The sequence below is a fragment of the Oncorhynchus kisutch genome, linkage group LG1 (assembly GCF_002021735.2).
Source record: "Oncorhynchus kisutch isolate 150728-3 linkage group LG1, Okis_V2, whole genome shotgun sequence".
NCBI lineage: Eukaryota > Metazoa > Chordata > Actinopteri > Salmoniformes > Salmonidae > Oncorhynchus > Oncorhynchus kisutch.
This window is the reverse complement of record NC_034174.2, coordinates 50404165-50429461: the sequence shown is the minus strand read 5'-3', so window position 1 is coordinate 50429461 and position 25297 is coordinate 50404165. Positions and strand designations below refer to the sequence as shown.

Below are 25297 nucleotides of genomic sequence, written 5' to 3'. Positions count from 1 at the left end.
GTGCTGTTGTTGTGAAGAGGAAACATCTAAGAGCAACAACAAGCTCACAGAACGGGATCACAGAGTGCTGAAGCGCGCAGGACGTAAAAATCATCCGTCCTCGGTTGCAACACTCACTACCAAGTTCCAAACTACCTCTGGAAGCAACGTCTGCACAATAAACTGTTCTTTGGGAGCTTCATGTTATGGGTTTCTATGGCCGAGCAGCCGCACACAAGCCTAAGATCACCATGTGCAATTTCAAGCGTCGGCTGGAGTGGTGTAAAGAACTCCGCCATTGGACTCTGGAGTAGTGGACAAGTTTTCTCTGGAGTGATGAATGAAGCTTCACCCTCTGGCAGTCGGACGGGCGAATTTGGGTTTGGCAGATGCCAGGAGAATGCTACCTGCCCCAAAGCATAGTGCCAACTGTAAAGTTTGGTCGAGGAGGAATAATGGTCTGGGGCTGTTTCTCATGGTTCGGTCTAGTTCCCTTAATTCTATTGAAGGGAAAACGCTACAGCATACAATGAAATTCTAGACGATTCTGTGCTTCCAACTTTGTGGCAACAGTTTGGGGAAGGCCCTTTCCTGTTTGGAGCATGACAATGCCCCCATGCACAAAGCGAGGTCCATACAGAAATTGTTTGCCGAGATCGGTGTGGAAGATCTTGACTGGCCTGCAGAGCCCTGACCTCAACCCCAATGAACACTTTTGGGATGAATTGGAACGCCGACTGTGAGCCAGGCCCAATTACCCAACATCGGTGCCTGACCTCACTAATGCTCTAGTGGCTGAATGGAAGCAAGCCCCCACAGCCATACTCCATCTAGTGGAAAGCCTTCCCAGAAGAGAGGAGGCTGTTATGGCAGCAAAGAGGGGATCAACTCCATATTAATGCCCGTGATTTTGTAATGAGATGTTTGAGAAGCAGGTGCCCACATACTTTTGGTCATGTAGTGTATGTACTTATCTACCTAAATTACTTCGTACCCCTGCACGTCGGTACTGGTCCCCCGTGTATATAGCAAAGTTATAGGTACTAATTTTGTATTTATTCCTTGTGTTATTCTTTTTCTAATGTTCTATTACTTATATATGTTTTTCTCTGCATTGCTGGTAAGGACGCCTTAGTAAGCATTTCACTGTTAGTCTACATCTGTTGTTTCCAAAGCATGTGACAAAAAAACTTTACTTGATTTTGGATGTAAACAGACTAGGTTAGGCAGGTGTAGGCCTAATCTTAAGCCAGGTAGTACACACCTTCTCTGGCTGTCGGTCAGCGTGATACCCTGAGTGGACACTTTGAAGTGGACCACTGTGGCTGTGGGCCGAGGACTCTGGGTCAGAGTGCACCTCGTCGCCTTGGAGACAGCTTGAGGCCCGGTCAGTGACTCTGTCTCCACAGAGTTCAGATAGAGTACGTTACAGGCTGGAGGGAGATGGGGATGGAGAGAGCGAAAGAGAGGGGGAGTGAGAGAGATGGGGGGGGGGGGGGGGGGTGAGAGATGGAGGGAGGGAGAGGTTAGGGCGAGAGAAAGAGAGAGAGGGAGGGAGATTAGGAATGATGGATTTCCATGGATTAACATGAGCAGTATTTAGAGATGGAATTAGGTCATGTCACACCTACACAAGGCAAACCTAACTTGAGAGGAGCTTGCCGAGCTTAATGCAATGAAAGACAGTGAGTGTGGATTGACGTAAATGGGGTGGGTATATTTGCTAAATCATGCTAGTATTCCACACTGTTTTCCTATCTCTCTGTGGTGATTCAGGTACCTAGAGCCACCACTACTGGCGAAAAACTGCATTGCAGCTGTATTTGACCCTTGAACTTTTAACTCTCTCACCTGCGCCCTGTTTGAGGAGGTCTGCTGCAGTACTGGTGTTGCTGGCACTATGCATCTCCTGCAGCTCTCCAACCAGATCTGGAAAACAGTGATGTTAGGACAACATTTTCCCATGACTCACCTTAAAACCATGCAAACACTGTGTACATACATACACAACACAAACAAACACATAACACACTCCCAATACACACTTCACATGCACTTTCTGTAAATTGTATATTGTGTATTGCACACATATAGCTTATGCACTATTGATATAAACATGTAGTATCTGCCCCATATTGTTAGATAAAAAGTGACTCCTTTGAAACATATAGGGATTTACCTTTCTCTGGGATGCACAAGGCACATGGCAGGGAGATAGGAGTGATGGAGTGCTGGTACACTAAGGCAGATAAACTTCCTAAAACACATACGCATATCAGATCAGCACAGGTAGAGGAGACGAGGAAGGGAAGTTCCCATTTTCACAATAAATAAAATAAAATCAAAAAATAAAATCAAATCAAATTTATTTGTCACATACACATGGTTAGCAGATGTTAATGCGAGTGTAGCGAAATGCTTGTGCTTCTAGTTCCGACAATGCAGTAATAACGAACAAGTAATCTAACTAACAATTCCAAAAAAACTACTGTCTTATACACAGTGTAAGGGGATAAAGAATATGTACATAAGGATATATGAATGAGTGATGGTACAGAGCAGCATAGGCAAGATACAGTAGATGATATCGAGTACAGTATATACATATGAGATGAGTATGTAAACCAAGTGGCATAGTTAAAGTGGCTAGTGATACATGTATTACATAAGGATGCAGTCGATGATATAGAGTACAGTATCTACGTATGCATATGAGATGAATAATGTAGGGTAAGTAACATTATATAAGGTAGCATTGTTTAAAGTGATATATTTACATCATTTCCCATCAATTCCCATGATTAAAGTGGCTGGAGTAGAGTCAGTGGCATTGACAGTGTGTTGGCAGTAGCCACTCAATGTTAGTGGTGGCTGTTTAACAGTCTGATGGCCTTGAGATAGAAGCTGTTTTTCAGTCTCTCGGTCCCAGCTTTGATGCACCTGTACTGACCTCGCCTTCTGGATGACAGCGGGGTGAACAGGCAGTGGCTCGGGTGGTTGATGTCCTTGATGATCTTTATGGCCTTCCTGTAGCATCGGGTGGTGTAGGTGTCCTGGAGGGCAGGTAGTTTGCCCCCGGTGATGCGTTGTGCAGACCTCACTACCCTCTGGAGAGCCTTACGGTTGAGGGCGGTGCAGTTGCCATACCAGGCGGTGATACAGCCCGCCAGGATGCTCTCGATTGTGCATCTGTAGAAGTTTGTGAGTGCTTTTGGTGACAAGCCGAATTTCTTCAGCCTCCTGAGGTTGAAGAGGCGCTGCTGCGCCTTCCTCACGATGCTGTCTGTGTGAGTGGACCAATTCAGTTTGTCTGTGATGTGTATGCCGAGGAACTTAAAACTTGCTACCCTCTCCACTACTGTTCCATCGATGTGGATGGGGGGGTGTTCCCTCTGCTGTTTCCTGAAGTCCACAATCATCTCCTTAGTTTTGTTGACGTTGAGTGTGAGGTTATTTTCCTGACACCACACTCCGAGGGCCCTCACCTCCTCCCTGTAGGCCGTCTCGTCGTTGTTGGTAATCAAGCCTACCACTGTTGTGTCGTCCGCAAACTTGATGATTGAGTTGGAGGCGTGCGTGGCCACACAGTCGTGGGTGAACAGGGAGTACAGGAGAGGGCTCAGAACGCACCCTTGTGGGGCCCCAGTGTTGAGGATCAGCGGGGAGGAGATGTTGTTGCCTACCCTCACCACCTGGGGGCGGCCCGTCAGGAAGTCCAGTACCCAGTTGCACAGGGCGGGGTCGAGACCCAGGGTCTCGAGCTTGATGACGAGCTTGGAGGGTACTATGGTGTTGAATGCCGAGCTGTAGTCGATGAACAGCATTCTCACATAGGTATTCCTCTTGTCCAGATGGGTTAGGGCAGTGTGCAGTGTGGTTGAGATTGCATCGTCTGTGGACCTATTTGGGCGGTAAGCAAATTGGAGTGGGTCAAGGGTGTCAGGTAGGGTGGAGGTGATATGGTCCTTGACTAGTCTCTCAAAGCACTTCATGATGACGGATGTGAGTGCTACGGGGCGGTAGTCGTTTAGCTCAGTTACCTTAGCTTTCTTGGGAACAGGAACAATGGTGGCCCTCTTGAAGCATGTGGGAACAGCAGACTGGTATAGGGATTGGTTGAATATGTCCGTAAACACACCGGCCAGCTGGTCTGCGCATGCTCTGAGGGCGCGGCTGGGGATGCCGTCTGGGCCTGCAGCCTTGCGAGGGTTAACACGTTTAAATGTCTTACTCACTTCGGCTGCAGTGAAGGAGAGACCGCATGTTTTCGTTGCAGGCCGTGTCAGTGGCACTGTATTGTCCTCAAAGCGGGCAAAAAATTTGTCATATGCTCTGAATACAGCAGGTGTAGACCTTACCGTGAAATGCATACTTACAAGCCCTTATCCAACCATGCAGTTCAAGAAAGAGTTAAGAAAATATTTACTAAATAAACTAAAGTAAATATAAAATAAAAAGTGACAATAAAAATGAGCAGTGGGTACCGATACCGAGTCATTCTGCGGGGGTACAGGTTAGTCGAGTTATTTTGTACATGTAGGTAGGGGTAAAGTGACTATGCATAGATAATAAACAGCGAGTAGCAGCAGTGTAAAAACAAAGGGAGGAGGCGGGTGTCAATGTAAATGGACGGATGATCCATTTGATGAATTGTTATGCAGTCTATTTGGCTTGGGGGAAGGATCTGTTAAAACGTCTTGACGCACCCATCCCGTTAGCGGGATCATTTTCATCAACACCCGCTGAATTGCAGCGCACCAAATTCAAATTAAATTACTAAACATATTTAATTTTCATGAAATCACAAGTGCAATATAGCAAAGCACAGTTTAGCTTGTTGTTAATCCACCTGGTGTGTCAGATTTCAATACAGCTTTTGCACTCATGAGACTCCCAGTTACACAATAAATGTTCCTTTTGTTCCATAAAGATTATTTTTATATACAAAATACCATTTGTTTGGCGCATTATGTTCAGAAATCCACAGGCTCGAGCGGTCACGACATCGCAAACGAAAATTCCAAATAATATCCGTAATGTCCACAGAAACATGTCAAACGTTTTTTTTAATAATCAATCCTCAGGTTGTTTCTAAAATAAATAATCGATAATATATCAACCGTGACTGTCGCTTTTTCAATAGGAGAGGGAGAGACAATGCCTGCCCCACTCTGTTGCGCAAGCAAAACTCTGCGAACACCCAGGTATCCACTGACAGGATGTTATCTTTTTCGCTCATTTTTCAAAATAAAAGCCTGAAACTATGTTTAAAGACTGTTGACACCTTGAGGAATCTGGTTGATATCCCTTTAAATGGAGGCAAGGCATCCAATGGAACAGAGAGCTTTCAGGAAATAAAGCAATTCCTGGTTTGATTTTCCTCAGGCTTTCGCCTGCAATATCAGTTCTGTTATACTCACACACAATATTTGGACCGTTTGGAAACTTTAGAGTGTTTTCTATCCTAATCTGACAATTATATGCATATTCTAGTTTCTGGGCCTGAGAAATAGGCAGTTTCAAATGGGTATGTTTTTTAGCCCAAAAATGAAAATCCTGCCCCCTACACTCAAGAAGTTTTTAAGGAGCCTTTTGGTCCTTACTTGGCGCTCAGGGAACCACTTGCCGTGCGGTAGCAGAGATTACAGTCTATAGCTGTGTTCAAATACCCATACTAACATACTGTATACTACATACTTAATGAGTATATACTACATATCATTAGTTCATTTTAGTATACTGTAAACAGAACAGTATCCTTTCAGTTGAGCGTACTAGCTTTTCGCCAGTCTCCCAGAAGTTGATGCTGTTGCTATGCAACCTCTTGCTAGCGAATTAGCATAACACATTACTAGTTAGACATTTTACGACTTCGTGTGTGTTCTTAAATTCAATCTGGAGTGCCAGAGTGCGCTCGTTGTCAGATTGTCCGTTTGTAAATTCAGAGCGCACACTGGACGCTCGGGCCGAGGAGTAGGGTTGATTTGAGCATTCTGACCTTACAACGGCAGTCATGCACCCAAGCTAACGTTGGCTAGAGTGACCACTCTGACCATTTTACTCGCCTTAGCAGAGCTGGTTAGGCTGTTTTCATGTTATACAGAGCTTTAGTGACTGTTTCTGGCAACAATTGAATTACGCATTTTTGCCGACGTTAACTGAACACCAGCCATATCCAACCGGTGTTGGGCGCTCATAAATTCATTAATCTGGCTCTGGTACACTCAGACAAGAGTGCTCTGAAATCGGAGAAGATAGCCAAAGCGAATTTATGAAAGCACCCGAATGTCCATTGAGAACCCACAACGACTACACAATTTAGCTAAACTAAGAATGAAGGGAATAATAGAGTCAATAAACTTTGGATAGTTAGATAGCATGTAGTTTATATACTGGCAAGTTTGATTTTAAGTAGCCAATTTACGTTAGGTAACTAGCTAACATACCGGTACATACTGCTGTAATGATATGCTATGTGGTTCGTAAGGACAGCGTAGCTAAAAAATTGTCAGCAAACATAACGTGCAAGGTAACTTATTTGAAAAGTAATAACTTGATTACATTGCTCAACATTTGGTTAACATTTGTTAACCAAAGCAATGAATTTGTAAACACTATCGTTGGCTGCATTTTTACCGCTATTTTCTTAAAATCTGAAACGATGTGAAGCCACGCCCATTTCCTGAATAATTGCGTTATTTATTTTTTGTATTTCACCTTTATTTAACCAGGTAGTCAAGTTGAGAACAAGTTCTCATTTACAAGTGCGACCTGGCCAAGATAAAGCAAAGCAGTTCGACACATACAACAACACAGAGTTACACATGGAGTAAAACAAACATACAGTCAATAATACAGTAGAAAAATAAGTCTATATACAATGTGAGCAAATTAGGTGAGATAAGGGAGTAAAAGGTCATGGTGGTGAAGTAAATACAATATAGCAAGTAAAACACTGGAATGGTAGATTTGCAGTGGAAGAATGTGCAAAGTAGAGATAGAAATAATGGGGTGCAAATTAGCTAAATAAATAACAGTAGTGGGAGAGGTAGTTGTTTGGGCTAAATTATAGATGGGCTATGTACAGGTGCAGTAATCTGTGAGCTGCTCTGACAGCTGGTGCTTAAAGCTAGTGAGGGAGAAAAGTGTTTCCAGTTTCAGAGATTTTTGTAGTTCGTTCCAGTCATTGGCAGCAGAGAACTGGAAGGAGAGGCGGCCAAAGGAAGAATTGGTTTTGGGGGTGACCAGAGAGATATACCTACTGGAGCGCGTGCTACAGGTGGGTGCTGCTATGGTGACCAGCGAGCTGAGATAATGGGGGACTTTACCTAGCAGGGTCTTGTAGATGACCTGGAGCCAGTGGGTTTGGCAACGAGTATGAAGCGAGGGCCAGCCAACGAGAGCGTACAGGTCGCAGTGGTGGGTAGTATATGGGGCTTTGGTGACAAAACGGATGGCACTGTGATAGACTGCATCCAATTTATTGAGTAGGGTATTGGAGGCTATTTTGTAAATGACATCGCCGAAGTCGAGGATCGGTAGGATGGTCAGTTTTACAAGTATATGTTTGGCAGCATGAGTGAAGGGTGCTTTGTTGCGAAATATGAAACAAATTCTAGATTCAACTTTGGATTGGAGATGTTTGATGTGAGTCTGGAAGGAGAGTTTACAGTCTAACCAGACACCTAGGTATTTGTAGTTGTCCACATATTCTAAGTCAGAATCGTCCAGAGTAGTGATGTTAGACGGGCGGGCAGGTGCAGGCAGCGATCGGTTGAAGAGCTTGCATTTAATTTTACTTGTATTTAAGAGCAATTGGAGGCCACGGGAGGAGAGTTGTATGGCATTGAAGCTCATCTGGAGGGTTGTTAACACAGTGTCCAAAGAAGGGCCAGAAGTATACAGAATGGTGTCGTCTGCGTAGAGGTGGACTCACCAGCAGCAAGAGCGACATCATTGATGTATACAGAGAAGAGAGTCGGTCCAAGAATTGAACCCTGTGGCACCCCCATAGAGACTGCCAGAGACCCGGACAACAGGCCCTCCGATTTGACACACTGAACTCTATCAGAGAAGTAGTTGGTGAACCAGGCGAGGCAATCATTTGAGAAACCAAGGCTATCAGGTCTGCCGATGAGGATGTGGTGAGATGGCGGTTAAGATATCATTTAAGACCTTGAGCGTGGCTGAGGTGCACCCATGACCAGCTCTGAAACCAGATTGCATAGTGGAGAAGGTATGGTGGGATTCGAAATGGTCTGTAATCTGTTTGTTGACTTGGCTTTCGAAGAACTTAGAAAGGCAGGGTAGGATAGATATAGGTTGCAGGCAATGAGGCAGTGATCGCTGAGATCTTGGTTGAAAACAGCAGAGGTGTATTTAGACGGCAAGTTGGTTAGGATGATATCTATGAGGGTGCACGTGTTTACGGCTTTGGGGTGGTACCTGGTCATTGATCATTTGTGTGAGATTGAGGGCATCAAGCTTAGATTGTAGGATGGCTGGGGTGTTAAGCACGTTCCAGTTTAGGTCGCCTAGCTGCATGAGCTCTGAAGATAGATGGGGGGCAATCAGTTCACATATGGTATCCAGGGCACAGCTGGGGGCAGAGGCTGGTCTATAGCATTATGGGCCCTAAAGTATGGAAATCTGTGTGTGTACTTCATATTTTGCCGAATGACATCCAGGAACTTTTGGCATACTACATACATACTTTTGGCATACTATATCCATACTATGACCAATAAGCATAATATATACTAAATTCACGTCACAAATAGTATGGGTAATATGAGTATTCAAACACAGATTATGATTTGGTTGACAGAATTTTTTGGCCTTCCTCTGACACTGCCTAGTACATAGGTCCTGGATAGTAGGAAGCTTGGCCCCAGTGATATACTGGGCCGTACGCACTACCCTCTGTAGCGCCTTACGGTCAGATGCCGAGCAGTTTCCATACCAGGCGGTGATGCAACCGGTCAGGATGCTCTCGATGGTGCACGCTGTAGATCTTTTTGAGGATCTGGGGAGCCATGCCAAATCTTTTAAATCTCCTGAGGAGGAAAAGGTGTTGTCATGCCCTCTTCACGACTGTCTTGGGTTGTGGTTGGACCATGATAGTTCGTTGGTGGACACCAAGGAACTTGAAACCCCCTCCACTGCAGCCCGCCAATGTTAATGGGGGCCTGTTTGGCCCGCATTTTCCTGTAGTCCATGATCAGCTCTTTTGTCTTGCTCACATTGAGAGAGAGGTTGTTGTCCTGGCACCACTGCCAGGTCTCTGACCTCCTCCCTATAGGCTGTCTCATCGTTGCCGATGATCAGGACTACCACTGTTGTGTCGACAGAAAACGTATTGATGGTGTTGGCCACACAGTTGTGGGTGAAAAGGGAGTACAGGCGGGGACTAAGCACGCAACCCTGAGGGGTCCCAGTGTTGAGGATCAGCGTGGCAGATGTGTTGTTGCCTACCTGACTGGAAGTCCTGGATCCAGTTGCAGAGGGAGGTGTTTTGTCCCATGGTCCTTAGCTTAGTGATGAGCTTTGTGGGCACTATGGTGTTGAACGCTGAGCTTTAGTCAATGAATAGCATTCTCACGTAGGTGTTCCCTTTGTCCAGGTGGGAAAGGGCAGTGTGGACTGCAATTGAGATTGCATCATCTGTGGATCTGTTGGGGTGGTATGTGAATTGGAGTAGGTCTAGGGTTTCCTGGATGATGGTGTCAAAGCACTTCATGGCTACCGACGTGAGTGGTAGGCAGGTTACCTTGGGCACAGAGACTATTGTGGTCTGCTTGAAACATATAGGTATTACAGACTCGGTCAGGGAGAGGTGGAAAATGTCGGTGAAGACACTTGCCAGTTGGTCCACGCATGCTTTGAGTACACGTACCTGGTAGTCTGTCTGGTCCTGCGGCTTTGTGAATGTCTACCTGTTTAAAGGTCTTGCTCACATCGACTACCGAGAGCATGATCAAGCAGTCGTCCGGAATGGCTGGTGCTCTCATGCATGCTTCAGCGTTGCTTGCCTCGAAGCGAGCATAAAAGGCCTTTAGCTCGTCTGGTAGGCTCCCGTCACTGGGCAGCTCACGTCTGGGGTTCCCCTTTGTAGTCTAATAATTTGCAAGTCCTGCCACATCCAACGGGCGTCAGAGCCGGCGTAGTAGGACTCAATCTTAGTCCTGTATTGATGCTTTGCCTTTGATGGTGTAGTGGTATTTCTTCTATAAGCGTCCAGATTAGTGTCTCTAGCCTAAAGCTCGGAGCGGATGTTCCCTGTAATCCATGGCTTCTGGTTGGGATATGAACGTACGGTCACTGTGGGGACAATGTCGTCGATGCACTTATTAATGAAGCCGGTGACTGAGGTGGTATACTCCTCAATGCCATTGGATGAATCCCGGAACCTATTCCAGTCTTTGTTAGCAAAACAGTCCTGTAGCGTAGCATCCGCGTCATCTGACCACTTCCGTATTGAGCGAGTCACTGGTACTTCCTGCTTTAGTTTTTGCTTGTAATCAGGAATAGGGGTGGATAGAATTATGGTCAGATTTGCTAAATGGAGGGTGAGGGAGAGCTTTGTATGTGTCTCGGTGTGTGGAGTAAAGGTAGTCTTGAGTTTTTTCCCCCTCTGGTTGCACATGTGACATGCTGGTAGAAATTTGGTAAAACTGATTTAAGTTTGCCTGCATTAAAGTCCCCGGCCACTAGGAGCGCAGCTTCTGGATGAGCATTTTCTTGTTTGCTTATGGCCTTATACAGCTCGTTGAGTGCCGTCTTAGCGCCAGCATCGGTTTGTGGTGGCAAATAGACGGCTACGAATAATAGATGATAACTCTCTTGTAGATAGTGTGGTCTACAGCTTATCATGAAGTACTCTACCTCAGGCGGGCAATATCGCAAGACTTCTTTTATTTGAGAAATAGTGCACCAGCTGTTATTTACAAATAGACACACACCCTGCCCCTCGTCTTACCAGACGAGTATATCCTTTGCATCGGACTCAATAAAGTAAAAATCTTTGTCCAGTTCGAGGTGAATAATCGCTGTTCTGATGTCCAGAAGCTCTTTTTGGTCATAGGAAACGGTAGCAGCAACATTATGTACAAAATACATTTTAAAAATCAGTTTTCAAACAATGCAAAAAAAAACAAGCAAAATAGCACAGTTGGTTAGGAGCCCGTAAAACATCAGCCATCCCCTCCAGCGCCATTATACACTAGAGTCGAGTAGAGCTGTAATGCGCTGGCCTGGTTATGCAGCCACCATAGTTGCTGGAACCGTGCTGTGAAGACAATGTCAACTAAAAATATCTGAGCCAGCTCAGTAGCTCTACGGTTTGGGTCTGCAGTGTATGATAGTGTTAAAAGGGAATTAGAGCAATGATTGACTTAAATGTGAGGCCAACAGCGACATCTGCAGGATGGAAATAGGACTCACCGAAATAGGACTCGTTCTGACAGCCCTTTATCTTGACCCCCCGCGAGCCCGTCTCTATGAGGAAATGTCTGACTAGCTGCGCCTGAGAATCGACTGAGACAGACAGAGAAAAGGAGGGAGGAAGGACGAGAAAGGGGGGGGGATAGGGGGGAAGAGAGAGACAGAATGCGAGGAGGGAGAGAGAAGAGAGAGAATGAGACCTCAATGAATTCTAGGTAGTTGTAGAAGACAACACCTTGCCATAGTATCAAGAAAAACTATGCTGGTCATAGTAGTGAACAATTGGCATTGCCCAATAAGAACGATCTCCCTTTCTTTCGCTTAATCTTCCAACAAAATTAAATGATGATAAAGCAAAACAGTACAAAGTTAGTAAACTGTTACATTAACCAAAATCATGACCTTTGCCTTTTGGGAACAATAAATATGAATTGAATTTACGGCAAGCGTTGTTGACGTTGTTTGAAGGATGGCTGGCCACCTTGAGGGCCAGGCCGTAAGCCCCTTGGAAGGAGTTACTGTCCCGGATCAGGAAGGACCCTGGCTCCTTGTCCTTCAACACAGCGATGGCTACATGGAGGGAGAAGAAACACGTATTATGGAAGAAATTAGTTACTAAGACTTTAATTTAGAAAATATACACTACAACAGTGTTTCTCAACTCAATATAGTACCAGATGTTTCCATATAAACACAGTTGCAATTGACATTAGATCATGTGTTGGGGACTGTCCAAATAAAGTGAGACCCTTCAAAACCTCAGAAGAGGCCTGTGCCCTTACCTTGGTCTCTTGAGATGCTAGGCTTGTACCAGAACTTGGAGCTGTCCTGGACAAACTTGGCATTGACCTTGCTGCTCTCCACCACCTCCTCTCTGACACCAGGGTGTGCCAGTCCTCGTCTGACAGATGGGGGCAGCTCCCCCACCGAGGGTGAGAAAGTGACCTGAAGGAGGCTGGACTGAGGAGAGACCCCCATGGGTCCTATGGCACCCAGAGAGGACCTGAGAAGAGACTGTGAGCCGTAACCATTGGGGGACCCTGGCATGGAGGACAGGCGCCTCTTTTCGGGGAGGGGGGGCTGGGCAGCGGGGATGGTGACGGCGGTGTAGCCCGTGTAGGGGACGTGTGGCACGTTGAGTAGAGGGTAGTAATAGGACGCCAGGGGAAAGGTTGGGGTGTTGTACCCATCTGGGACAGGCGATGGGGGTTTGGGGTCGCTGTCACTCACATGGGTCAGTCTTCGCCCAGATGGGTCTGTGGCCAATGGAGAGGGCTGAGGGGAGGGGCGTCGCTCTGGGGAGCCAATGTAAAGGTGCGGAGAGGGAGGGACAGAGCTGGGGCTGGAACAAGGGGTCAGGGATGTGCCACTGCCCTTTTCTGACAGGAGGGAGTCACTAGGGAGAGCGGTGCCATTGAGTTGCACTTGGACTGGGCCGAATGAATTCTTTGGGCTTGGGATGGAGGCGGCCTGAGTGGACAACTCAGTTCCGCTAGACCACTTTGTTTCACTCTCTACGACCTTCAATTCTCCATCTTCAGCTGTAGTTGGAGGTGGATGTACACTTACAGTGTGCACTTGCGTTGAGCCAGTAGGGTTTACGCGTTCATTCGGCATCTGTATGTTCTCTTCAGAAGAAGAGATGTCATCTTGGTTTTGTGTCTCCACCAACGTTGGTGGTGTCGTGGAGTGTCCATTCGGCAGTGTCCATTCGGTTTCTGGTGTGCTACTGTTGCTGTTAGGCTCCCGCGTGGTGGAGTGGGAGGCTGAGGCTTCAGACATTGGGGCCACACTGAGGGACTCTATCAGCTGGGGCCCTTGACTTGGCTCCTGGGGGCCTGCTGGAGGACTCCGGGTGGAACCCTCGGTGGGGTCACACATCTTCTCTTCATCTTGCTTCTTCTCACTAGAGCAGAGACATTAGAATGTTAGTTTCTACTCATTGACACATTTAAAAAGTACTAAAGCCAACGTAGAAGAGGTACGTGATGACACAGTACAGGGAAATGCCAACAGTACAGGGAACATAGTATTTGTAAATACAAAAAATGTGTTTTGTGATAAAACCTGAATTTAAAGAGAAAGACTGATATCAAAAAGGTTTGTATTCTTTAATTATTATATAACGTGAAATGTATTTCAAGGACAAGTGGCATTGCCAGTTGTAATGTATTGACTTCAAAGTCACAGTAATCATTAAATGCCCGTCCAGCATACAGTACATCACGTTATCACATAACACTCAGTTCAAAATATATTGGCACCCTTGATAAAGATGAGCAAAAAATACTGTATAAAATAAATAAAATACTGGCCTTTTTTGTATGGTCAAAAACATTTGGAAATTATGTTGTTTTATACTAATACAATTGCACAGAGAAAGAGATTGTGTTTAACAAGTAATATTTATTTTCTCTCAAAAACATATGGGTAAAAATGATTGGCATCCCTGTTTTCAACACCTCACCTTGAGAGGATAACAGAGTATTTTTCTCAAATGTTGTATGAGATTGGAGAACACTTTGGGAGGGATCTTAGACCATTCCTCCATACAGAATCTTCCCAGATCCTTGATATCTTCCATCTATGCTTATGGACTGCCCGCTTCAATTCAAACCACAGGGTTTCAATGGAGTTCCAGTCCCAGAGACATTGCAAAATGTTTATTTTGTAGTCAATTTCTTTGTGGCTTTTGATGTGTGCTTGGGGCTATTGTCTTGCTGGAAGATCCACTTGTGGCCAAGTTTCAGCCTCTTGGCAGAGGCAACCAGATTTTTGGGCTAAAATGTCCTGGTACTGGACATGATTCCATTGACCTTAACAAGGGCCCCAGGACCAGTGAAGTAAATTAAAATAGAGCTCTTTAGCCACATACACCAGTGGTGGGTTTTGCATCGAAAGAAAGATGCATATGCAGAAAAGAACCCAATCTCTACTGTAAAATTTGGTGGTGGATCTTTGATGTTATGGGGCTATTTTTCTTCCACTGTTCCTGGGGTCCTTGTTAACCCAGTATCAGACATTTTTGCTAAAAATCTCCCGCTACCATAACATTTTATTTTTTGGGAGAGCTGAAGAAAGCGCACACATTTCCTTCAGAAAATGTACTTGTTGTGGTTTAGTCATTTATCTTAGATGTAAGTGTTCAGTGTAGGCTGACTAGCATCTATTAAGTTACAAATGTCAAACAAATTAAATGCCCAAATCAACTTAAAAAAACAACAACCGTTTTGTAGATACTTTAAGAATAGCTGTAAAATAAAATGTTTTGGTTGTTGATTTTTTGAAAAATGTGAAGCGGGGCATCCGTTATACAGTAAATAAAATGTGTATGGCCTTTGTAGGGAAAATGCTAAACTGACCAAAGATCAGCAACTAGAGGCAACTTCAGCCTATACCTGGATACATAACAGGAGGTTAACGGTTACCCACCTGTCTTCACTGTGTGCAGGGCTGCTGGTGATAGTTGTGTAGTCTGGATCAGAGTCTGATAAGGGGGTGGGGCAAGTGGACTGTCCATCAATCTCTGCTTGCCCCAATGACCCCTGGGAAGAAGAGTCCTCCATACCCACACTGTTCTGCACCACCTCTGACACACCTATAATGAGTGAGAGAGAGAAAATGAGGGAGGGAGAGTAAACGAGAGAGGGGAGAGTAAGAGAAAGAAGGTCCAGTTAGATCTGATCCATCTAGTGTAAACAGGTGCATAATACAGTACATGTATTATGCACTTACCAGTGTGTCCATCAGTCTGTTGCTGCCGGTCGGTGGGTGGTTCCGAGGGGGAGGCACCAGAGTTTGTGCCACCAGGGGGCAGGGGCGAGGCAGACCCGGACTGGTACCCCGAGGCGTACCCCCGGCTCCCGTGGCTCTCCGAGGGGGAGACCTGCTGGTAGGGCTCGCAGGGGCAGGAGTGTAGGGGGGGTTGAGGGGTGTGGTACCCACTGCTGCCACGGGGGCTGTCCAGGAGGGGGTGGGGGCTGGGATACCTAGGCAGGTTAGGGCCTAGCAGGAAAACAGAAGGGTCGTGACCTTGACCCAGAGGGGAGTGATGGCCTCTATAGGACGACATCCCTCCCACTGAACGCTGCCAAATCTCTGCCTCTCGCTCGGCCTCCCATAGATTCTCGGCCTCCCAAAGCTGAGAAGGCCCCTCCCTCCCCCGCCTCAACCCGGCCTCCCTGTCCCACAGCTCAGAGTCCCGCCCTCGAGCCCAGTGTGGGCTCTGTGGTTGGTCCGGGCGCAGCAGGTGGAAGGCTCTGGCTGAAGCCGATTGGTGCCCTCGCCTGCAGGTGCAGTCCCGACATGGGCAGCCACCAGGGGGAGGAGCCGCCGGTCTGAAAAACATCTCCCTATATTGACTGGAGGGCAGCGATTGGTGGGAGACACGAGGGGAAAGGGGGGCGTGGGCGGGGTAATGAAAGAGCTGACATTCCTCCCCGCCGCAGAAGACCCTATTGGAGGCTGGGAGAGTGTGGGCGTGTGGGTGGACGTGTTCAGGGGCGGGGTAGGGGTAGCAGGGGTGATGGAGACGGGGTAAGGGGGGCGGGGGGGGTTCCCACGGCAACTCGGGCAGGGGATGGGCGCTATGGCGATGGCACAAGTCCAGGTGGGGCGAGAGAGGGCGAGGAGACGCAGGCAGCTGCGAGGGTAAGGCGGGAAGTGTTCGGCTCTTTGGATTCCCCTTGGTTCTGTTACAGCGGTCCATGTAATGTCCATTTGCAAGGCATGGCTCCCTCTCTCTCACCCTCTCCCAACCCGGTGCCTCCCCACACCTCTGACATCTCGGACCGTGGCCAGCTTGAACACAACATGACCGCTGGTCCCGCCTTGACCCTCCATCCGGCACAGACTCTCTGTCATCCAAAATGGCCGTCTCCCTGTCCCTCTGCCTCACCCATTCCCTCTCTTCACCTTCCCCCTCTATCCTCCTCAGAAAACAGTCCATCTCTTCCTTCTCTTTCTCCAGACGGGGCAGGGGGTCAGGGGGGGGTTCCTCGAGGGTGGAGGAGTGCCCCGAGTCAGAGCTGAGGGAAAGGGGCTGGGTTTGAGGCTGGGCCTGGAAAGGGGGCTTGTTTGTGGGGCTGCTTGGGGGGCATCCGTTGGGAGAGGCCCCAGAGGCACCGACAGAGCCCGGGCCCCGACGCTTCTTCACCTGGGCGTACAGACTGCCATCCAGGGGGCCCCGCGTGTGGGAGATGTCTGACAATTAGAGAATGATACAGGGTTAGCTGTGAGTGTGTGTGTTCTCTCTGAGGTGTCCTGGTGGTATAGGTTTATGTGTGTGTGTGATAAAGTGTGTGCACGCGGGTTTCACCCTTACCCTCAATGCTATCCTGGTGGTGAAGGTTGAAGTTCTCATATGAGTCCCAGCGCACCACAGGGTCTGAAGTGCTGTAGTCCACTGTAACAGAGGGGTCATTCTTACGGTATTCTCGCCCTGTGAAGAGAGAGACATAAGATATAACACACACGCACACACGTATAAAAACAATAAGTATGTTGTGTGCACACAAACGAGCAGTACCTTTCATTTTCTCTGGGCCGTAGGAGAAGATAAACTCCACTGTGGCATCTGGAGGGAACCGGTCATCTACAGAGAGATAAACATCACAGAAATCTCTCTCATTTCAGGGTTTTAGTGGCATGGGAAACATATGTTAACATTGTCAAAGCAAGTGAACTAGAAAATAAACAAAAGTGAAATTAACAAACATGTACAGTAAACATTACACTCACAAAAGTTCCAAAAGAATGCAGACATTACAAATGTTATGGTATGTGCAAATAGTTAAAGTAGAAAAAGGAAAATAAATAAACATAAATTTGCGTTGTATTTACAATGTTGTTTGTTCACTGGTTGCCCTTTTCTTGTGGCAACAGGTCACAAATCTTGCTGCTGTGATGGCACACTGGTATTTCACCCAATAGATATGGGAGTTTATCTAAATTGGGTTTGTTTTCAAATTCGTTGTGGATCTGTGTAATCTGAGGGAAATGAGTCTCTGATATGGTCATACATTTGGCAGGAGGTTAGAAAGTGCATCTCAGTTTCCACTTCATTTTGTGGGCAGTGTGCACATAGCATGCCTTCTCTTGAGAGCCAGGTCTGCCTATGGCGGCCTTTCTCAATAGCAAGGCTATGCTCACTGAGTCTGTACATAGTCAAAGCTTTCCTTAAGTTTGGGTCAGTCACAGTGGTCAGGTATTCTGTCACTGTGTGTTCTGTTTTTTGTTAATTCTTTCCAATGTGTCAAGTAATTATCTTTTTGTTTTGTCATGATTTGGTTGGGTCTAATTGTGTTGCTGTCCTGGGGCTCTGTGGGGTCTGTTTGTGAACAGAGCCCCAGTACCAGCTTGCTTAGGGAACTCTTCAAGGTTCATCTCTCTGTAGGTGATGGCTTTGTTATGGAAGGTTTGAGAATCACTTCCTTTTAGGTGGTTGTAGAATTTAACGGTCTCTTTTCTGGATTTTGATCATTAGTGGGTATCGGCTTGCATTATTTGATGTTTTACGTTGTACACAGTCTCAATTTGGTGTTTGTCCCATTTTTTTAATTCTTCGTTTTAGCCAGATCCTAATTAGTATGTCGAATTTTATGTTCCTTTTGATGGCATAGAAGGCTCTTCTTGCCTTGTTTTTCAGCTCGTTCACAGCTTTGTGGAAGTTACCTGTGGCGCTGATGTTTAGGCCGAGGTATTTATAGTTTATGTGCTCTGGGGCAACGGTGTCTAGATATAATTTGTATTTGTGGTCCTGTCTACTGGACCTTGTTAAGAACACCATTATTTTTGTCTTACTGTGATTTACTGTCAGGGCCCAAGTCTGACAGAATCTGTGCAGAATATCTTGCTCCCGAGTGGCGCAGCGGTCTAAGGCACTGCATCTCAGTGCTAGCGGCGTCATTACACACCCTGGTTCGATCCCAGGCTGTATCACAACCGGCCGTGATCGGGAGTTCAGCGGCGCACAATTGGCCCAGCTTCGTCCGGGTTAGGGGAGAGTTTTGTTCTTAACTAACTTGCCAAGTTAAATAAAGTAATATACAAAATCTAGATGTTGCTGTAGGCCCTCCTTGGTTGGGGACAGAAGCACCAGATCATCAGCAGACTTTTGACTTCAGATTCTAGTAGGGTGAGGCTCGGGTGCTACAGACTGTTCTAGTGCCCTCGCCAATTTGTTGATTTATATGTTGACCTTTTTGAAATCAACAAATCATGAGAAGACTTTGCCTTTCTTTTGGTTTGTATGTTTTTTCATTCGAGTTTGCAGGGTGAATACATGGTCTGTCGTGTGGTAATTTGGTAAAAAGACATTTGAAACTTGCCCAGTGTATTGTTTTCACTGAGGAAATGTATGAGTCTGCTGTTAATGATAATGCAGAGGATTTTCCCAATGTTGCTGTTGACACATATCCCACGGTAGTTATTGGGGTCAAATTTGTCTCCACTTTTGTGGATTGGGGTGATCAGTCCTTGGTTCCAAATATTGGGGAAGATGCCAGAGCTAAAGGTTGATGTTAAAGAGTTTAAGTATAGCCAACTGGCATTTGTGGTCTGTATATTTGATCATTTCATTTAGGATACCATCAACCCCACAGGCCCTTTTGGGTTGGAGGGTTTTGTATTTTGTCCTGTAGTTCATTCAATGTAATTAGATAATCCAGTGGTTCTGGTAGTCTTTAATAGCTGATTCTAAAATGTGTATTTGATCATGTATATTTTATTTTGCTGTTTGTTCTTTGTTATAGGGCCAAAAAGAATGGAGAAGTGGTTTATCCATACGTGTCCGTTTTGGATAGATAACTCAAACTGATTACTGTACCATAAATTGTCCAATGTTGTTAGTCGTGTGGTTTGGCCTCAGACCACTAAGTGTGAGCAGAGCCTGCTGAGCATCTGGTACATGGCATTGGCTTGGGCTAGTGGAAGAGTGGGGGTTGGGCCTGCTCACGGCCTGGGCTTCAGCAGGCTATAGCCTATGTCATGTATGCTTTTCTTTTAATCTTAAACGCATGTATGATGATTTCATTCATCTGTGGCTATATTTCATGTGTATATCTATTTCTGTAGCATAACTTAGTGCATTAGCGTGGCGGAGCTCTTGAATTATTTGGAGGTAGACGATGTGAATTGAACCATTTCAAGGAAACAGATTCTGGCGGAACGCAGATATTTATCATAATTTTTTTTTTTAGAACAAGTAATTTTATCTGTTGGAATAAACAACATGTTACAAGATAAAAAATGTTTTGAAATATGTACTCTTGAATTATATTTAAAATACGTCAACTTGAAATGAAAACAGGGCTTGCTTTTAAAAATCTGTAATGACTAATGACACATTTAATTGTAATGTTAGAATGTTAAGACATCCTAATCGAAGATGGCAGCTCAAGCCATTTTTATTTCGATTTGAAAGTCCATGCCCATTCTATTTCATTGAATCAATCATTTTTCCCCCCCCACATTTAATTTTCTCCATTTAGTTTTTCCATGCTTCCGTTTTTCCCAGTTTTCACTCTTAAAATCACACATTTTTAACAGAAACTTTTAATTACCAGTCAAAGGTTTGGACAAACCTACTCATTCAAGGGGTTTTCTTAATTTTTTACAATTTTCTTTATTGTAGACTAATAGTGAAGATATTAAAATCATGAAACACAAATAGAATGATGTAGTAATAAAAAATAAAATGTTAATCAAATCAAAATATATTTTACATTCTTCAAAGTAGCCACCCTTTGCCTTGACATCTTTGCACACTCTTGGCATTCTCTCAACCAGCTTCAAGAGGAATGCTATTCCAACAGTCTTGAAGGAGTTCTCACATATGCTGAGCACTTGTTGGCTGCTTTTCCTTCACTCTGCGGTCCAACTCATCCTAAACCATTTCAATTGGGTTGAGATTGGGTGATTGTGGAGGCCAGGTCATCTGATGCAGCACTCCATCACTCTCTTTCTTGGTCAAATAGCCCTTACATAGCCTGGAAGTGTGTTGGGTCATTGCCCTGTTGAAAAACAAATGACAGTCCCACTAAGCGCAAACCAGATGGCGCATCGCTGCAGAATGCTGTGGTAGCCATGCTGGTAAGTTGCCTTGAATTCTAAATATATCATTGACAGTGTCACCAGCAAAGCACCCCCACACCAACTCCTCCATGCTTCACGGTGGGAACTACACATGCAGAGATGATCCGTTCACCTACTCTGCGTCTCATAAAGACACAGCGGTTGGAACCAAAAATCTCAAATTTGGACTGATCAGACCAAAATGGACAGATTTTCACCGGTCTAACGTCCATTGCTCATCTTGGCCCAAGCAAGACTCTTTCTTATTGGTGTCCTTTAGTAGTGGTTTCGTTGCAGCAATTCGACCATGAAGGACTGATTCACACAGTCTCCTCTGAACAGTTGATGTTGAGATGTGTCTGTACTTGAACTCTGTGAAGCATTTATTTTGGCTGCAATCTGAGTTGCAGTTAACTCTAATGAACTTATCCTCTGCAGTAGAGGTAACTCTGGGTCTTCCTTTCCTGTGGCGGTCCTCATGAGAGCCAGTTTCATCATAGCGCTTGATGGTTTTTGCGACTGCACTTGAAGAAACTTTCAAAGTTCATGAATTTTTCCAGATTGACTGACCTTCATGTCTTAAAGTAATGGACTGTCATTTCTCTTTGCTTATTTGTGCTGTTCTTGCCATAATATGGTCTTTTACCAAAAAGGGCTATCTTCTGTATACCACCCCTACCTTGTCACAACACTACTGATTGGCTCAAATGCATTAATTTCACAAATACACTTTTTTACAAGGCACACCTGTTATTTAATTGAAATGAATTCCAGGTGACTACCTCATGAAGGTGGTTGAGAGAATGCCAAGAGTGTGCAAAGCGATCATCAAGGCAAAGGGTGGCTACTTTGAAGAATCTCATATATAACACTGTTTTGGTTGCTACATGATTCCATTTATGCCTTCTCTATTATTCGACATTGTAGAAAACAGTAAAAATAAAGAAAAACCCTTGAATGAGTAGGTATGTCCAAACTTTTGACTGGTACTGTACATTGGGATGATTCACCCGCCTGCTGCCTCAGATGTTGAGGAGGTTTCATATCTACAGTACAGACCTTCAGTCTCCCTTCTAGCCCCAGGCCCCCGCCGATTCCAGTCCAGACAGTCTTTGCTGCATGGGAGGGAGACTGTTGTGCAACTCAGCACGTGTTCAACAGTTCAGTTAGTGCGTCCAGCTACCTCTCCCTTGCTCTATTCTGTACCAGTGCAGGCAGCCGCCCCCAGTCTCCCAGGGTTTTACATGCAGCAGTACCAGGACTTCTGGTACACTTACAGTTGAAGTATGACTTCTACATACACTTAGGCGTGAGTCATTAAAACTCGTTTTTCAACCACTCCACAAATTTCTTGTTAACAAAGTTTTGGCAAGTCGGTTATGACATCTACTTTGTGCATGACACGTAATTTTTCAAACATTTGTTTACAGACAGACTATTTCACTTATAATTCACTGTATCACAATTCCAGTGGGTCAGAAGTTTACATACACTAAGCTGACTGTGCCTATAAACAGCTTGGAAAATTCCAGAAAAGGATGTCATGGCATTAGAAGGTTCTGATAGGCTAATTGACCTCATTTGAGTCAATTGGAGGTGTACCTGTGGATGTATTTCAAGGCCTACCTTCAAACTCAGTGCCTCTTTGCTTGACATCATGGGAAAATCAAAAGAAATCAGCCAAGACCAAGAATTGTAGACCTCCACAAGTCTGGTTCATCCTTGGGAGCAATTTCCAAATGCCTGAAGGTACCATGTACATCTGTACAAACAATAGTATGCAAGTATAAACACCATGGGACCATGCAGCTGTCACACCGCTCAGGAAGGAGATGCGTTCTGTCTCCTAGAGATGAACACACTATGGTGTGAAAAGTGCAAATGACTCCCAGAACAACAGCAAAGGACCTTGTGAAGATGCTGGAAGAAACAGGTACAAAAGTATCTATATCCACAGTAAAACGAGTCCTATATCGACATAACCTGAAAGGCTGTTCAGCAAGGAAGAAGCCACTGCTCCAAAACCGCCATAAAAAAAGAGACTATGGTTTGCAAGTGCACATGGGGACAAAGATCGTACTATTTGGAGAAATGTCCTCTTGTCCGATGAAACAAAAATATAATTGTTTGAAGGATAAAAGTGGAGGCTTGCAAGCCATAGAACATCATCCCAACCTTGAAGCACAGGGGTGGCTGCATCATATTGTGGGGGTGCTTTGCTGCAGGGGTAGGAGGTAGGAAAATTATGTGGATATATTGAAGCAACATCTCAAGAAATCAGTCAGGAAGTTAAAGCTTGGTCGCAAATGGGACTTCCAAATGGACAATGACCCCAAGCATACTTCCAAAGTTGTGGCAAAAGGGCTTAAGGACAACAAAGTCAAGGTATTGGAGTGGCCATCACAAAGCTCTGACCTCAATCCTATAGAAAAGTTGTGGGCAGAACTGAAAAAGCGTGTGCGAGCAAGGAGGCCTACAACCCTGATTCGGCTCTGTCAGGAGGAATGGGCCAAAATTCACCCAACTTATTGTGGGAAGAATGTAGAAGGCTACCTGAAATGTTTGACCCATGTTAAACAACTTAAAGGCAATGCTACCAAATACTAATTGAGTGTATGTAAACTACTGACCCACTGGGAATGTGATGAAATAAATAAAAGCTTAAATAAATGATTCTCTACTATTATTATATTATTATTTCACATTCTTAAAATAAAGTGGTGATACTAACTGACCTAAGCTAGGGATTTTATTTACAAGAATTCAATGTCAGGATTTGTGAAAAAAATAGTTTAAATGTATTTGGCTAAGGTGTATGTAAACTTCTGACTTCAGCGGTATCCACATACTCCAGTACAACATCCAGTGCTTTTACGAGTACTTCTGACAGTGTCAATCCTTCTACTACAGGGAGCTGATGTAGAGGCCTGACTTGGAGAGAGGCCCCTTGTCTGACTGAGGAAGAAGTAGTAGTGGAAGAGGCAGCATGGGAGCTTTGACGAGCAGTGACTCTTTTCTGATGAGGAGATGGAGAAACTGGAGGCCATACCGGGAGTGTTGGAGTTAGCAGTGGAGATGGGCTTCCTCTCTGCTTCTGAGGTATAAGTTAGAATATTGGTAGGTATACGTTTGCTGATACGTTGTTAATTTTTATGGCAATATGCTATTAGAAAATATTTGTTAAATAATGTAATCCTAACAATTTCGCATTTTCTGAGTCAGATTTCTGTGTGGGTGTGTCTATGTGAGTGTGCGAGCTAGTGAGATTCTGCGCTTACCAGGTAAGATGACTGAGACTACATTCTTATTTGCAGCAACAACCTGGGGAATAGTTACAGGGGAGAGGAAAGGGGATGAATGAGCCAATTGGAAGCTGGGGATGATTAAGTGGCCATGATGGTTTAAGGGCCAGATTGGGAATTTAGCCAGGACAACCTACACTTACAAGTGCCATTGGATCTTTAGTGACCACAGAGAGTCGGGACACCTGTTTAATGTCTCATCCGAAAGACGGCACCCTACACAGGGCAATGTCCCCAATCACTGCCCTGGGGCATTGGTATATTTCTTTAAACCAGAGGAAAGATTGCCTCTTACTGGCCCCCCAACACCACTTCCAGAAGCCCCTGCTCTTCCATCCAGGGACAGACCAGGACCAACCCTGCTTACCTTCAGAGGAAGGCCATCAGTGGGATTCTGGGTGGTATTACTGCTGACCAATCCAACCCCTGGTACCTACCTGCACAGGCCAGGTCTAGCTCTCCCTTGCCAAACCACAGCTGAGCTCCGTGCACCGTACAGGTGTGGAACTGCAGCCTGAACACGGCCTCCCTCTCTGAGCCACGCGGCCGCCGGTGATAGCACTTCACCTGGAGAAAGAGACAAGGAAGAGAAACACATTAAGTGGCCACACTATTATTTACACAGACACTGTGTTTGACACTTAGGACTTAGGCAATCACATTCTAGTTCAAATTACGTTATTGTCATGGAATATTTGGTGGCAACATGGAGGATAATATGCCTGAAAGTGGATCCATGACTGAAGCTTTACAGATTCTAGCTGTTGAAAGGGTCGAACAGAAAAGGAGACGTGACTGGTAGATGAAGACGGAGAGGAGTTGAGTTGGCTAGTTGACTAGTTGAGTGATGACTAGTGTGTCCATCTTGTTAAACACTCACCACAATATCCCCCTTCAGCAGTAGCGCCGGCTCAAGTGTCACACACAGCTTTCTCGCCCTGGAGCCCTGGGGGTCGCTACACAGAGAGAGACGTGAACATAGTCAAAACACATTCGATCATCTGTAAAACACACCCCCAAAGTAGTAAAACACAGGCAAACAATGTTCAGTTGGAATAAACACAGACCAGCACACATGTAAACACAGGCGGTAGCACATGTAAATAAAGTCCCAACAAAGGTACCCAAGTACCTACTGTGTCTGAAGGTGGAAAGGGAGCACAGTGAGAAATATACTGACCATATGGTATTAACAACATAATTAACTCACTAGATGCCTGATGTGTAGACCAGCTGTAGAGACTGGTAGATCTTCAGGAAAGGATAGTAACCTGCACAGAAAGCGAGTAGGCGTAGGAATGAAGGAAAGGAGAGACCGCAGGGGGAGAAAGATTACGCTGATGTGAGGTCATTAAAAGAAGAAGTGGAGGTAATCTACCCCCCCCCCCCCAAAAGTGGTTTGAAGTGAAAGGAATTGTAGTTGCAAATTCGAAAAATACTAATGTTAGTACTCCTTAAGGTGTCCGCATGGTTCCCAGCCGAAACAGTTCGGAAGAGATAAT

At 45.3% G+C, this 25297-nt stretch overlaps 1 protein-coding gene across 8 annotated transcripts in view; it reads right to left on the bottom strand.

Annotated features, from left to right (window-relative positions):
- The window catches only part of LOC109891762 (tensin-2), a 75252-nt gene that overhangs the window by 5125 nt on the left and 44830 nt on the right, over positions 1–25297 (bottom strand). For 7 of the 8 annotated variants that reach the window (XR_004210253.1, XR_004210252.1, XR_004210257.1 and 4 more), the window contains 13 exons: positions 25006–25066; positions 24676–24751; positions 24233–24362; positions 16949–17014; positions 16745–16861; positions 15157–16623; positions 14854–15019; positions 12204–13327; positions 11863–11991; positions 11422–11514; positions 2159–2236; positions 1831–1908; positions 1244–1412 (listed from right to left, as the gene is read on the bottom strand). Coding sequence is in view for 5 of the 8 variants with exons in the window: in XM_020484250.2 (XP_020339839.1) it covers positions 1244–1412; positions 1831–1908; positions 2159–2236; positions 11422–11514; positions 11863–11991; positions 12204–13327; positions 14854–15019; positions 15157–16623; positions 16745–16861; positions 16949–17014; positions 24233–24362; positions 24676–24751; positions 25006–25066 (3754 nt within the window). In the remaining 3 variants the exon portion in view is untranslated. The remainder of the gene's footprint in view (positions 1–1243; positions 1413–1830; positions 1909–2158; positions 2237–11421; positions 11515–11862; positions 11992–12203; positions 13328–14853; positions 15020–15156; positions 16624–16744; positions 16862–16948; positions 17015–24232; positions 24363–24675; positions 24752–25005; positions 25067–25297) is intronic. The other variant, XM_020484268.2, reaches the window with a different exon arrangement.